Source organism: Natrix helvetica (assembly GCF_964273705.1).
Source record: "Natrix helvetica genome assembly, chromosome: 4".
NCBI lineage: Eukaryota > Metazoa > Chordata > Lepidosauria > Squamata > Natricidae > Natrix > Natrix helvetica.
In genome coordinates, this window is record NC_138550.1 from 123,171,585 (window position 1) to 123,187,730 (window position 16,146).

Consider the following 16,146-nt stretch of genomic DNA (forward strand, 5'->3'; position numbering starts at 1 on the left):
AGGGTGAAAACAGCCTCTCCCCCCCCCGGAGGCCCTCCAGAGGCTTCAGGAGCTTCCCTGAAGTCTCCAGGGTGCAAAAAAACAGCCGTAAGGGCAAACTGGAAGTTTGGGAACGGGAAGTTCCGGTTTGCCCGTTGGGCCGGTTTTTTGCAGTCCGGAGGCTTCAGGGAAGCTCCTGGAAGCCTTAGAAGGGCCTCCGGGGGGCGGCTGTTTTCACCTTCCATAGGCTCCTATAAAGCCTCTGGAGCCTGGGGAGAGCGAAAAATGGATTAAAAAAAGGCTGAACTTAGCTGGCCAGCGGACACATGCGTGCTGGCCAGCTGACAGGGCAACACCTTGCATACCCTGACAAATGGCTCCGCGTGCCACAGTTCGCCATCCCCACTATAGGCTATAGGTATTGCTGTCACCAATATGTCAGGAATTATGATCTAAGAGAGCCTTGAAAAATCAATCATTTTTTTTGCTGCTGAGGTATCACCAGATAACTAATGAAACAGCTAATGAAATATGTCTTTATATATGGTTCTAATATGCTGGCTCAGTGGATAAGATGCTGAGCTTATCAATCAGAAAGGTTGGTGGTTCGAATCCCTAGTACCGTGTAATGGAGTAAGCTCCTATTACTTGTCCTAGCTTCTGCCATCCTAGCAGTTCGAAAGCATGTAAAAATGCAAGTAGAAAAATAAGGACCACTTTGATGGGAAGGTAACAGCGTTCCATGCACCTTCGGCATTTAGTTATGACGGCTATATGACCATTGAGACGTCTTTGGACAGTGCTGTCACTTTGGCTTTGAAACAGAGATGAGTACCACCCCCTAGAGTTGGGAATGACTAGCACATATGTGCGAGGGCAACCTTTGCCTATATGGCTCTAAAATTCACACCACACTACAATCCTACTCAAACTGGTAAAAATGATGGAAAAGCATCAGTTCTTTGAATAATATAATGGAAAACATCTTAGTGGACCCAACACTGCACAGGTACAGTGGGGCAAAAAAGTATTTAGTCAACCACCAATTGTGCAAGTTCTCCCACTTAAAAAGATGAGAGAGGCCTGTAATTGGCATCATAGGTAGACCTCAACTGTGAGAGACAAAATGTAAAAAAAAAAGACCAAACAATCACATTGGCTGATTTGGAAATAATTTATTTGCAAATTATGGTGGAAAATAAGTATTTGGTCACCTACAAACAAGCAAGATTTCTCGCTCTCACAGACCTGTACCTTCTTCTTTAGGAGGCTCCTCTGTCCTGCACTCATTACCTGTATCAATGGCACCCGTTCGAACTTGTTATCAGTATAAAAGACACCTGTCCACAACCTCAAACAGTCACACTCCAAACTCCACTATGGTGAAGACCAAAGAGCTGTCAAAGGACACCAGAAACAAAATTGTAGACCTGCACCAGGCTGGGAAGACTGAACCTGCAATAGGCAAGCAGCTTGGTGTGAACAAATCAATTGTGGGAGCAATAATTAGAAAATGGAAGACATACAAGACCACTGATAATCTCCCTCGATCTGGGGCTCCCCGTGGGCTCAAAATGATCCCAAGAACGGTGAGCAAAAATCCCAGGATCACACGGGGGGACCTAGTGAATGACCTGCAGAGAGCTGGGACCAACGTAACAAAGGCTACCATCAGTAACACACTACACTGCCAGGGACTCAGATCCTGCAGTGCCAGACGTGTCCCCCTGCTTAAGTCAGTCCATGTCCGGGCCCATCTGAAGTTTGCTAGAGAGCATTTGAATGATCCAGAAGAGGATTGGGAGAATGTCATATGGTCAGATGAAACCAAAATAGAACTGTTTGGTAGAAACACAACTCGTCGTGTTTGGAGGAGAGAGAATGCTGAGTTGCATCCAAAGAACACCATACCTACTGTGAAGCACGGGGGTGGCAACATCATGCTTTGGGGCTGTTTTTCTGCAAAGGGACTAGGACGACTGATCTGTGTACAGGACAGAATGAATGGGGCCATGTATTGTGAGATTTTGAGTGCAAACCTCCTTCCATCAGCAAGGGCATTGAAGATGAAACGTGGCTGGGCCTTTTAACATGACAATGATTCCAAACATACTGCCCGGGCAATGAAGGAGTGGCTTCGTAAGAAGGTCCTGGAGTGGCCTAGCCAGTCTCCAGATCTCAACCCCATAGAAAACCTTTGGAGGGAGTTGAAAGTCCGTGTTGCCCAGCGACAGCCCCAAAACATCACTGCTTTAGAGGAGATCTGCATGGAGGAATGGGCCAACATACCAGCAACAGTGTGTGCCAACCTTGTGAAGACTTACAGAAAACGTTTGACCTCTGTCATTGCCAACAAAGGATATATAACGAAATATTGAGATGAACTTTTGATACTGACCAAATACTTATTTTCCAGCATAATTTGCAAATAAATTATTTCCAAATCAGCCAATGTGATTGTTTGGTCTTTTTTTTTACATTTTGTCTCTCACAGTTGAGGTCTACCTATGATGCCAATTACAGGCCTCTCTCATCTTTTTAAGTGGGAGAACTTGCACAATTGGTGGTTGACTACTTTTTTGCCCCACTGTAAGTGGCAATAAAATATTATTTTAAAAATTGACATTTGTTGAAGGAAGTCATAAAGGGCAAGTTGAAGGTTGAGGCAATGCAATGAAAGCTTTTATACATATGCCAATATGACACATGAGTATAATGAAAAGGATCTGCAACTGCATTGTCACAATCATAATCTTGGTTCTTTTGATGTCTATGGCTATTGTGTTTCAACATTTTGATTGGCATTCTGGCTATAATATTGTTATATAAGGTATTATCATAAAACATGACAGTTCATTAAACCCGTAGAGCATTTATAGGAATCAGACTTTCCTTCACACAAATCCAAATTTGCTAGATCAACTGCTAACATTACTGCCATGTCTGATTACTATAAACAAAAATGCTCTTGATAGATAGATCATGGCTGTCAGAACTATAAATAAATACAGTGATTTTTATTACAAATTGTCTAGATTTTTAACTGGTATTTCTCGGTAGATCCGCATGAAGAATTTAAAAATCATTCTTACAACAGATTGTTGAAAAACTAGTGTGAAATATCCATGAAAACCACTTAGATAAATTCCGCAAATATAAAGTATTATGTTTTGATCTATATAGTTCACAGGCTTAAAACTATGGTTAGTATGGTCAACAGAAACTTCAGATTTACTCTCATAAAGTTATAGATCCAAAATACCAATTCACTCAGCAAGTGTCTCTTTATTTTACTACTAAGCCTAAACCATTTAGGCTGGAAAAACGAATAAAAGACCTTGGCTTTTTTCAAGATGCCTTTTCAAACTGCTTATTATCCTTTTTCACATCATTCTCACAGAAAGCGAACTTTACATGAGTGCTGGAAACAGGAATAGACATAATCCTAATCACATGAAGGCTATGCTGCCCGTGTATATGCTAATTGCTTATGTAAATTAATGTAACTGGGAAGCTGCAATAGGCCTGAGAACCCCTGTGGTAGGGATTATCATGTGCACATTATTGAATTTTGTTGTTTAATCTATACAAATTTTTGTGCACACGGAATTCCAATGTGATCCTGGGAAAAGATGTTGCATTTTTGGAAATAAATCCAAAGAATTCTACAACCTAATTTGCAGTTCTGTAACAACCACAGGTCCAATAACCACCTTTCTAATTCTCATCGTATTACTGCCTGATTAATAACACAAAAGATACTTGTATAAAATTGTTGACATCATTAAAAGAAGCTGAATCTCCAATGTCATCTCAGGCTGATAATGTACCCTCAAATACAATCCTTGAGTGCTTATTTCCCTCCTTGCCTTACCTATTTTTAGAGACCTTTAATTAAAATAAAATGAACAGGAAGTTGGAATGCTACAAAGTACTCACTGCAAAAGCATAGTCTCTTTTTCTAAAAATCTCTTTCAGTTCCTCATCAATCTGAGATTCTTCTATAGAAAATAAAATGATAGTGGGCTGCAATCCAGTACTTAATTTGCCTCCTAGTATATAGCTATTCTGGGACTGGCCATATACCATGGCAGATATTTCATGAAAGTACACATAGACGTCTAAAAATTCTAAATAAGCACCTCATCAGCTCAGAAAGATTAAAGTGTAAGGCTGCGGAAAATCCATTTAAATAATACATCCTTCCCAGGCCTACCCTCTTTTTCTTACATGAGTATACATTATTTTATGATTTACAGCTGCTTTATGTTTAAAATGTAATACCATAATGCCTTTCAAACAATAATTGACAACTTCATAGAAAGTTTTTTCCAATGGGTAGAATATAAACTGTGCTGAACTGCAATATCCATCCTTCTTTTTTGGTTGGTTGGTTGGTTGACAGAGTAAAACTAATTTATCTGATGCCTTTTATTGTATTTCTTCTGTCAGAAAAATATATTGACTGGAAAACCCAACCCCACAAACTTTCTAACTTTATTGTTAAAGATACAGAAGGAAAACATACAGTACTCCTTAAAAAACATACAATATTTTCAAATTATATTACCAAAGCATCAGCCCGGCGAAATTCCTCTAGTTTATAACAGAAGGCAGAGAAAGAAAGCTAAGGTGCACAGAACATAAAACAAGCAGAATGAAGCTCAAACAATGAGAAAGGAGATGGGAGAATCCACTCCCTGAAATATAGTTTATAATATCAATTTACTAAAGAACAATTCTGGTAATTGATCATGGCTCATGTCTACCAGTGTAAAAGAAAGATCATGCTTCTGATGTTTCATTCTACATTAAGTACATTATAACTTCATTTATTTTCACTAACATGAAGCTACTCCAAAAATCTTCAGATCACAAAAACTTTTAAAAATAGAAGAAACTGCAATTTTTATTTTTAAAAAAATTGAAATTTGGGAAGAAATGTTTCTCTGCATGAGTTTTTTTTTTAAAAAAGAACACCCAATCTTCTAATAAAGTATTGAAGTGTATTATATAAACACTCTCATTAATCTTTTAAACTGCATAAAATCCTTAGAAAACTTTTGGTTTCTTTACCTTCATGAGCTGATCATGACAAGAGCTATTTAAGTTCTTACTAATCAAGACATTTTAAAAAAAACTGTAGGAGAAGTAATTAGGGCAAAGCCCATTGAACAATGATTGGAACCAAACAATGAATTTAACAATTCACATAATATCCATTTTCAACACTGAAGATCTTGGGTGTTAGTTTTATCTTACGCAAAAAGCCTGTAGACAGAATCTGTATTATTTTTAGTATCTGTACAGTATTTAGAAGTTTTAAGACATTTGTAAAGAAAGAAATCTCAACAATTGGTCTTTAACAATTCTGCTATCTTATTCTGCTATCTTAACAAATAGATTTGGGATAGAGATAACTAATTATCAATATCTCTCATGCTCAAATTGTTTGTAAGCTGAACTGGTAAAGTATAATCACTCAAGACTCTTTGCAGTGGTCAAATTCATTGGGTTTAGCCCAATTGCAGAGGTGTCAAACTCGCAGCGTCACATTACCGCCATGTGACGTTTCACGACATTTTTTTCTCTTTGTGGAGCTGGGGTGGGCGTGGCATGCATATGATGCATCTGGCCTGTGGGCTTCAAGTTTGATATTGCTGGCCTATTCTAATCATATATCAGACTATTAGAATTAAAATTTTTACTTCAGAATTCACGTAAGTAATATACTCCGGGGGGAAAAATCCCTCATAAAGAAAACATACAAATTTGAGAAGACTCTAAAGTTGTTAAAGAGAAAGGTTAACATTTTACTTTGCCACAGACAAGACTTAGATAATTAGAGAATCATATTCAACATATGATTCTCCACTTCTAATAATTTTATTAAATATTACAATATAAATAAATACAAACTAAAAAATATGAAAGACAAAAATAAGGTCAGAAAAGAAAAAAATAGAAAGAAAACTTAAGAACATAGTGAAGAAAAAAAGAAACATGTAAGGAAGTAATTTCCTCCTTCTTCACAACAAATATAAACAATTTTATGGACATCTCCTCTTAAAGTGCAACAAATGATCTTGCTGTCCCATATCCCATTTCTTATCTATAAACAAATGCATAAAACCTCATCATTACAGTCCAGATCTCAGCAACAGTCTATTAAGGGTTCCCAGGTATAACAGCATTTCTATTTAATATTTACAAATAAGGAGTATACAGACTTGTCTCGAGTCTTTTGCTGCTCAGTCTGCTTTACCATAACTAATTGAATCTATCTTTATCTTTTTTGAGTAGATGGGTATGCTTCCAAACTAAGCATCAGACTAAAGGCATCCCTAGTATGTTTATGGAGCTTATGTAAATAAGCTGTAAATAAATATGAAATAGAAACTGGCATTAATATTATGATTAACATTATTATTAGTCTTCTATCTTATTTTTATATTAGCTTATTTTTGGTTTGTCTAATTATATGTTATAAAATAGGAAAATATTTTTTCTGATGCTTTTCATTTTCTCATATATTTTTTCTAACCAATTTTTAAACTATTATAAATAGTATCACTTGAACTTCAAATATAGTACTGATCCTTATAATAAATGAGTCACTAAGCAAAATGGCAATTTCCTCTAAAATTAAGAACAAACATCTCAGCTGAACTGAAGGTCTTCAAGTCATATTGTGGCAGGTAGGCAGGCAGGCAGGCAGATATAGTTAGATAGATCTCCTAATCTGAAGCTATTATCCTGGTTGAATCTCATTAAACATACTACTGCAATTTTAAATAATGAACTTTTTGAATTAAATAAATACTTCTCTCATTTCTCCTACTGCAGTGATGGCTAACCTCTGTTGTGCCAAAAGCGTGCATGTGAATGCAATGCGCGCACGTCACCCCCCTGCACATGTAACATAATCTGCACTTCTCCCTTCCCCCATGAGCACATGACCCCACACCTCCCACCCTGTGCATGCGCATGACTCCTCAGGTCCCATTTTTGGGCCTAGTAGGTGCTCCATCTGCCCCCTAAAAATCAGCTGGCTAGCAGGAAGGGCACACATGCACAGTGGAGCTGAGCTGGTGTGACAGCTCATGTGCCAGCAGAGGAGTCTCTGGGCCACCTGTGGCACAAGGGCCATAGGTTTGCCATCACTGTCCTAATGTCTCAAAACTATTTAAGTCTTCAAAGTAATCTTCAGTTAAAAAAAGTACAATGGACATGTAGCTATATTTAAATACTATAAGCCTTTCTTTTACTTTTGAACTTTTCTGTAATTTTAAGTTGTATGTTCTGACAAAATGTTTTGACAAAACAGAGTTACAGAGAAGTTCAAACCAAATAAAAGAAAGGCTTGCAGTTCAACTGGAGAAGAACTATGTGTGATATGCTCTGTTTACTTATTTAGATAAAAGCAAATACAAGCCTAGATTTCAAATTCACAGAACTCTGATTTTAAAAAGTCCTCAGAATAGAATGTTTGTTTATTTTAGAATTCCTGAGATAAAGACACTATAAGCCACAAATGTAGTTGCTGCAAGGGCTATAAAGATAAACATGGTTGGGAGATTCTTCAGTGGGCTAAGTTGCCAAATGTCCCTGTCAACAAAATAAATTTGGTTCACCAGAACTAAAATGCTTCCGTTTTCCACTGACGGGCCTTAAGAATAATCTAGCTAAGCGATGTATGAGACTTTTTTTCTTCCATCATAATCAATGCAAGCAAAGATAGCAAAAAAAAAAAAAAAAAAAAACAACCCCCACCTTTATCTTACTATATTAAAAGAAGAGACAGAAATACAACTTATTTATTTCTGCTGTATTTGGAATGACTTAGCAGGCTTCTGTTGAAAACATCAATTTATTGCTTTGTTTTCAACACTTTGCCCACATTAAACTGTACTATTAAATCTTAAAATCCTTCCACAGTTGACTTCTCATAAAAAAAAATTGGGATCATGTTGTACAATGTCCAAAGCATCCACTACTTTAATCAAAATGGCAAGTGCCATCTCTCTTGTAACATACATGCAACTTCACCAAACACAGATGAACAAGACCAAATTTGTACAACACTATGACACTTTTTGTCATTTGCCCATTACAGATTACTGTTTGTTTTGCTTTGAAATGAATTTCACCCAACTGCTCCTATGTGACTGCAAACTCAGCTACTACGTACTGCATGGAAGCCCTTTTTTCAGGTTTCAACATGCAGCTACTTTAAGCAGATGATTTACCAAAGCTCGTGAAGCTCTTAAAGCAGCTGCACCTTTTTTCAATTTCATGTGGAATCCAGAAAAAAAAGTGGGGCTTGTTTAAGAATAGCAGAGAGTGCTGTGCACATTCCAGCTGCAAAGCATTTCTTCAGAACCATATTCAAGCATCCACAGCCCTGCAATATTAGATATAAAATAAAAAACACAATGATGGAACAATGCCTTCCTTAAACTGAATGTTCTGGTATGTTATGCAAGAACTGCCTGACATAGATAAGTGACATTATTCAAAATATTAATAGTCATTTAATTAAAACATACAATTTATTCACTCATATATAATTTGTGCATATTTGACTGTCCACATACTTTGAATTCTATGAACTATATGCCATTGTCCCCTAACTGTAGCAAGATAGAAGGTAGCTGTGCCTAGCATTGAAACAGATCACAGATATTTTTGATAATTTACTTCAATTCTAATATAAAATGTACATTTCATTATAACCCTCAAACATTTATCTTTCCTTCTTAGTAAAACTAAGAAATTGATTTCAGATGAGTATTATTCCAAGTCCTCATTTAACAACTTTCGTTCACTTGTTCAGAATAAGAGGTTTTCAGAGTAAGAGGTTTAGTAGTAATGAATAGAATGAAGGACATGGAGTTCCAAGAAGAACTAAATAGGTTGACTCTCCACAGTAGAGATGGATATCCTGATAGTTTGATGGAAGTGATTCAAATGTAGGAGAGGAAACTAGAGGCACTTCTTCCAGGCCATTGTTACAATTGATTTGGGAGATTCCATAACCGTCTAATGCAGGGTTTTTTTAATGTTTCACAGGACAGTGGAGCAGAAAATGGACAAAACCTGTTCCTTGTTGGCAGTAAAATTCTGTTGAAGGTACAGAGTGCTAATCCAGTTGTAAGCCCATCACAAAATAGAACAGCATCATGGATGACAGAGCCAAGGAATAATTCTCTCCTAAAGTAAACTTAAGCCAAGAAAGTAAAAATTATTCCAAAATTCTTCAAATTATTGCTGAACCTCTAAGGCAGGGCTGTCAAACTCCTGGCAGGGATGCATCACATGCTGGCCATGTCCATGCCCAGTTTAGCGAAAGGGAAAAAAGTCTCATTACGTCACATGATGCTGTCATGACAACGTGAGTTTGACATCCTTGCTCTAAGGCTAATATTTTTAGATAATAAATTATTTTTTTTCAAATGTAAATATGCTTTAAATATGCATTTGTAATATTATTATCTACTATATTATAATAATTTATTTATGTAACATTTAGAAATTCACATTAGTGAATAATTCCATTATTCCCAGTGTTAGTTTCCTATTTAATGCTATATTACATATTTGAAATTTGCCTGTTTAATAAGGAAACAAAGCATTTCTTTAAAAAATGATTTCTTTTGAGCATCCACAGAAAATGAAGGACATCAAACAAACTCAACATTAGGTTTTTTTTATTTCAACGTTCAGCTATCACTAACACTAGTACCAAAACAAGCAATAAAATATCAAATCCTGGATATTTCCCAATATGCATAACATTTCTTACAGTTAAATTTATTCAGAAAAGAAATAAGAACTTTTTATCCAGAATTTTTTTGGTGGAAGAGGACAAGTAACATTACACAACTTCTTTTTTAAAAGAAATCTGTTTTTGAAACGTAAGAGAGAATAACTATGAAAAATATACCTACATAAAGGAAATATAATGGTATAAAAGGGTCACATCTATTAATCTACCACAGAATCTTAAGATTAATTTGAAACATAGTCCTAAACTTATTTACTGATTAATATGAACTATATGTAATGGATGTCATCATCATATTATGCACCCTAACAACTTGTTCTTAACCACTGATTGAGGTAGACATGGATTTGCACTACAGATAAAGACACCACAAAATTTATAGATTATGTTATAAGAAAAACAAATAGTGGCAACAGTTCCATATAGTGTAAAGTTTAATTTGGCAGTGTGCACCAATCTCCATTGTCTTAGCTAGGCATTAGAAATATATTATACAAATTCAGGCAATGGGTCGATAAAGATCAAGAAAGGTGTTGCCAGCACAGAAAATGTTAATGAACAGGGAACAAATGGTACCCAGTCATCTCTCACTAAATCCAGTTACATATTTGATAAACAAGTGTATCTGTTCTACTTTGATAGTATTCTTTTTAAATCTAAGATCCATTCTTTTCATAATAATCTACTCCCTTTGCAGTATTAGCATACCTCTCTATTCTATGATGTTGTAAGAAACTTGACTAACATAAACAATTATATTTATTGCTAAAGACTGGAAATTTAGATATTTTCCCTATCAATGCCTACTACAATGTTATCTTTAATCAACGGTTCCCCCTTTCTCCATTAAAAAAAAAAATTCTGCAGTTTTCCTCATGCACTAATTTTTTCCACAAACTCAAAAGGACTGATATTATAAATCATTTTTCTTGCAACATTTTGTCTAAGTTTCATATTTATACAATATATTGAAAATGTCTAAGAGTATTCTATCCAATCTTTCATCTTCAATGTCCATGGAGTATCAATTTAAGAAAAGTTCCTAAATAATAAATTTTGCGAAATACATTCTATGAACTTCACCCGTTTTAGAATTTTTTAAAAAACTCATGGAAATATTTTGCAAATAAAGAAAAAAGCAATCACGTTAAAGAATCCTCACACGTGTTTTGAAGCAATGACTCAAACTTTCTATTGCCTAAAGGTATACATAATGCAAAAATTTAAAGTTATTTCTAATTTGTAACAATCCTGATTACATAACAAAGCTAGAAATTCAGACCAACTGTTAAAATAAAACTATTTTCTAAACCTAGATTTATGAAACTGAATTCATTCCTAAATTCTAGTATTGTTACACAGTGTTTGAAAAGTCTTAACCAGATTTAATGGATATCCAAACAAGGAGGAAATTGGATTCTCCAACCATGACATGCCACTGACATTAAGTTATACATAAAAGCAATATAACTTTCTCTGTCCATAATTCATATTCTGTTTTAATTTAAAAACAGTCTTGGTGAAAAAAACATACAGAAAATGGAATAACATCATGGTTCAGACTTCAACGTCTCTTTATCAAACCAAAAACTGGAGTACTAACACTTTAAAAATACCAGGGATAACAAGAAAAAAGTATTCTAGGCAGATTGGTAAAAATATGAAGTTATCTTTAAAGGAAAGATCAACAGTTCAAATCCTAACAATTTTTAAGTCTAGGAATATGACAGTCCTTCAAAGGATGGGGCATTTAAATGAAAGAGACTGAAGAGATACAAACCCAAAGGAAAAATCCCCAAATGCTTAATATTAAATGTTTTAAACACCTTAAATGCACGAGAAAACCATCAAAACTACCAAAAATTAACAAAAGAAAACGATAAATATTATAGCAGCAAGAGAAAGTGCTCCCCACACTTGAGGCACTGAATGGTATGTCCAGTTCATATTTGAAGAATAGTGTTTTGCTCCATAGCCATGATTAAGGCTCAATTGTATCTAATCACCTAGCCACACAATATTTAAAGCAGACACTACCCAGTGCCAAAAGATAGCCCAGTCAGTAACATATATACAACCAGAAACACTCTTTTCTTGAGCTCACTGCAAAGAGAAATGCCTTTACCTTTTCTAAAAAAATATGATCCAACCAGAAATGTCCTTAAGAGCCAGGGATATGTACCATCTGTCTCTGAACTGCATTTCTTTCGTCTTTTGGACTAGGATGAAAATTTTACACTGACCAAAGAACTAGTGTCAATCCTGCATCCTGGCACCAATTCAAGGAAACCCTAGGAAACTTCCAATCTTTCCTGCAAGCACATACATAACACAAATGCACATGTCCTGCTATCAAATAAATAAAGATTATTTAATCTAAACCTGCCTCAAACAACCACATTTCCTCTTGACAGATACATTGGATAAGCACTAATATGCAGAAGTCTTCAACTCGGATAGATGCCTACAGCTTCTATTAACTAATATCTGCTTCACAAGATACAATCCTGCAAAAAGACCCTTTTATTATCTAGACGGCCCTGGCAGCCCAGGACAATTCCATGCACATCACGCATTCATTTAATGAGCCATGACAACTCTATTATCAGTTTCCAAAATCTGCACCACCCATGCATTTTCTGTCTGGGATAACTAAACTCTTATTCTAGAAAGCTCAGACCTTCTGCAATTTTCCTCCTCAGCCTAATCCCCATCCCTATAGGAGGATGCACCTAATTTCCTTTTTGCTCACATAATGGTGCAAAGCTTTATTTCCAGCTGCTCATAAATTCAACAAAGGGAAGTTGAGACCACCACATTTTACCATCAACGCACAATTTTATGTACTGTATAAGGAATCCATCAACATTCACTGTGGCTTTCAAACCTTCAGTCTCACCAAATGTAAAAACCCTGGTTTGGAGACAACTCCAACTTTGACAATGCTAAACTCTCAATAAGGCCAGATTTGCATTTCTTCTTGTAAATTTTCAAATAGAAATACAGTGGCAGGTCAAATAGTGGATTCATGCCTGCACTCCTGGATTTAAGAGACCGAAGTTCAGCCGACTACAGCTAGAGAAGCCTTGTGTCTACTTGTCAGCCCAGCCTCTGTTGGCTGAGGGAGGTGATAAGCTTTAACTCAAAGTAACCCAGGATATTCCGATGGAAATTCTGTCTAGTTGCTGCAGTAGCAGCAGAAAACAGCAGGAACCAAGCTGGGGAGGAGGGGAGCGGAGGCGGAGGCTGATTAAATTCTTCCCGGGAAGAGATTAGTGGATAGAGCTGAGGGGCGAGGTAACAGCTTAGCGCTCTTCTCTTCACAGGACCCGAGTCCACAGAAGGGGGCGTTATAAACACGTTTGACCCACTGCAACTTTGGGCGCCGTAAATTACTTTTGTAAGAGTCATTCAGGGCTCATTTCCTGACCGCTCCTGGTGGACTCTACACGGCTATTTGGCACACTGCCACCCGACCTTTGCTCGATGCTTCCAGGCCGCTAATAAGGCTTTATATTCGAAGGTTGACTTGGGAAAGGAATTCAAACTCATTTTTTTTCTCCTTCTAGTGACTGGACCGAGAAAGACAGCAAAAGGAGTTGGAAATATAAACGGGACAGCCTGTGCCATGTTACACCGGGTTCGACCTTCCAAGGTTGCATGGCTGGGAACAACGCGGAGCATCTGCCGTAGTGAACCCCAGGCAAGAGTGAGCGTGTGAGCGCTGAGCGGACAGTCAGAAAAGCAAAGCCACGGGTGGCCTCTGCCACGCCTAATGGTGAACAGAATCCGCACCCTATTCTCAAACTCGAGGGGGGGGGGAACCAGAAAAGAAGCCCAACTTCTTAGTCACGTAACTTCCATCATCCTATCTAGACTTCAAAATCACCAAGTCCGCGCGTTTCGTTTCCTGCCCGCCCGCAGGAAAGGCGCACTATTTCCATAATCCCCAGGGGAAGCTGTGGGTGGTAGCGGCGATTCCTTTCCCACGCTCCTCTCCTAGGAAGAGATGGCGTCAAGACCGTCCCGTTTCTAGTCTTCTTCAAGTAAAAAAAAGAAAAAAGATCCTTATTCGCAATCTCCATTTCATTCACCTGCTTACTTGGCCTTTTCTTATAATAATTACCCGGATAGTCCCTTTCTTTACAACTGTCCCCCTCCCGCCAGCCACCTTTGAGGGGGCTCCCCTCTGTAGTCACGCGTGGAAGGCCCACTGCCATACCCCACAACAGCGGGTTAGAGAATAACTTGGTTCTTAACTTATCACCCCTTTTACTCCCCAACCTCTTCTCTGGGTTCGACCTATCCCTCAAGTATGACTTGACGCCGAAGCAGCCACCTGCTCTGCTCAGCCCTAGAAAAGAAGAACGGGTCTCTAACTCCCCGTGCAAGAAGGCAAGAAAGCAGGAGCTTCCGCCGCTGCCAACCTAAAGCCGGCTCTGCAATGTGAAATCCTCTATTCCCATTCGATGCACCCCGACTACTCTTCTTCCTGATTGCCGGGTTGGGGGTGGGAGGGGGACGCTTCTGCTCAAGCCTCTTTCCCCAAGGCTGCTTCTGTTCAAACTGCAGTTGCAGAGCCCGGTTCTCTCCCCTTCTCCAGAACACGCACCAGAGCCCTCCTGAACCGCAGGCCCACCAAGCCTACAAGGCGTTCGAGAGATAGCGGTCGCCCTTCCCCAGTTCCAGTTCGCCCGTCCGATCCCGGCGTCCCTCAACCCCCGCCACCGCCCATCGCCGGGATCATCAGGAACAAAGAGCCCCCGAGCCCAGCTCCTCTTTTTCCTCCCCTCACCCTCCTTTTTTACCTGCTGCAGGGCCGCCAGTACGAACCAGAGCAGCGGCGGCCAGATCCGAGGCGGTGTTCCCGCTTTCCGGCACATGGAGACGAAGGCAGGGGAGAGAGGAGAGATGCACAAAACGGGAGAGAGCTTCGGCGGGGCGAAAAGTCGGGGAGGGAGGCTCGGCCGCCTTGGGCCAAGGTGAGAAGAGAGAAAGGCAGGAGGAGCTGGCGGAGGATCGGCAAGGCTGGTCTCGAGGGAAAAGGGCGACTGGGCTCTAGGTCAGCGGCAGCGCGGCTCCTTATCCCTCTCCCCTCGCGTCTTGGGTACCGGCGACGGTCCGCGCACACAAAAGGCAGCGGGGCTATTCAGTCTAAAATCCGGGGCGGGTGGGGGGGGGGGTAGCGGCTCCTTCTTGGAATAAAGCCCCGCTTCCTGTTTCTCAGGCTGCCTTCGCCGGCGACTTGAAGCAGTCGGTCCCCTTCTTAGTACGTCCCCAACTGTGCCTTGGCACCGCCGCTCGGATGCCGGCTAAGCTGCTTCTGCATGCTCCGTCCCGACTCCCTTAATTTTTTTTTTTTTTTTGCCCCCTTCACTTTTCTAAGCCTCCCCCGAGCAGCGGTAACAGCCGCCGCCGCCTCCGCTCGCTCCCAAGGATAACAATACCGGAGCAGCTTTTTGCCTAGCTCGCGCTGCGTGCTTCTGGCTGCATGTGTGCGCGCCCGTGTGTGTGCGTGCGTGCGTGTGCGCTTTTCCTTGTGCGAGGCTGCCGCTGGCGGCTTCGCCTCCTCTCTCCTCCACCACCCCCTCCCCTCTTCCACCGCCCTCCTCCTCCCCGGCTCTCCCTGCCGGCCTCACGGCCAATGAGAAACCACCGGCTTCAGCTCGGCCCTCGCTTCGGCCGGCAGCCGCCCACAGCTTGCTCTACCCCACAGCCGAAGGCTGAGCTTCCGTGCTCCAGCTGCAGCCAGAGATGCGCCGAAGAAGCCTTGGAAATGATTGCCGGGCCTTGGAGAGAGGAGGGGGGGCAGGGTGTGTCTGGCATGGCACGAGCAAAGCGCGCGGGTGCGATTTTAGGTGGACCGGGAAAGAGTGGAGTGGGGGGGAGAGAGGGAGAGAGTTGAAGTGATGTTTAATGAATCGGCGTGAGAAAGCTCCTCGGCGGTGTTCTTATTTGCGGACTGAAGGGGAAGACATGCCAAATGCCGAAAAAGAAGCGAAGAGGTCGTCGACGCCAGGGAACGCTGCTCGGGCTCCCATTGTCTGAAGGCGCTTCTCATTGAAGCCACCTGCTGGGGGAGGCAGAGGGGGAAAAAGTCGTTATTTAAGGCGGCGGCATTTGCTTTTGTTTTTATTCCTCTCCCACCAGTGCTTGAAGAGCCTGGAATTTGACCAGCCGGCCAATTAGAAAAGTTCCCGGCCCTGCGGTTTATTGGTTTAGCGAGCCTTTTGTCTCCGTCCGGGGCCTCTTTTTCCCATCTCGCCTTCCTACGATCCGTTACCTGCTTCAGTGCTCAAGAAATGTGGTTGGTTTGCTTTGGGTTTTTTTGTTGTTGTTCTTCGTGTTGTTTTTTGAAAAGGGGAGGAAAAAAAAAACCC

At 40.0% G+C, this 16,146-nt stretch overlaps 1 protein-coding gene across 1 annotated transcript in view; it reads right to left on the reverse strand.

Moving 5' to 3' along the window:
- CDH2 (cadherin 2) overlaps positions 1-15,292 on the reverse strand; it is a 155,635-nt gene extending 140,343 nt beyond the window's left edge. Inside the window, exon 1 of the mRNA XM_081950992.1 lies at positions 14,575-15,292. Coding sequence (XP_081807118.1) covers positions 14,575-14,649 — 75 coding nt within the window. The 5' untranslated portion in view covers positions 14,650-15,292. The remainder of the gene's footprint in view (positions 1-14,574) is intronic.
- Positions 15,293-16,146: the final 854 nt, after the last annotated feature.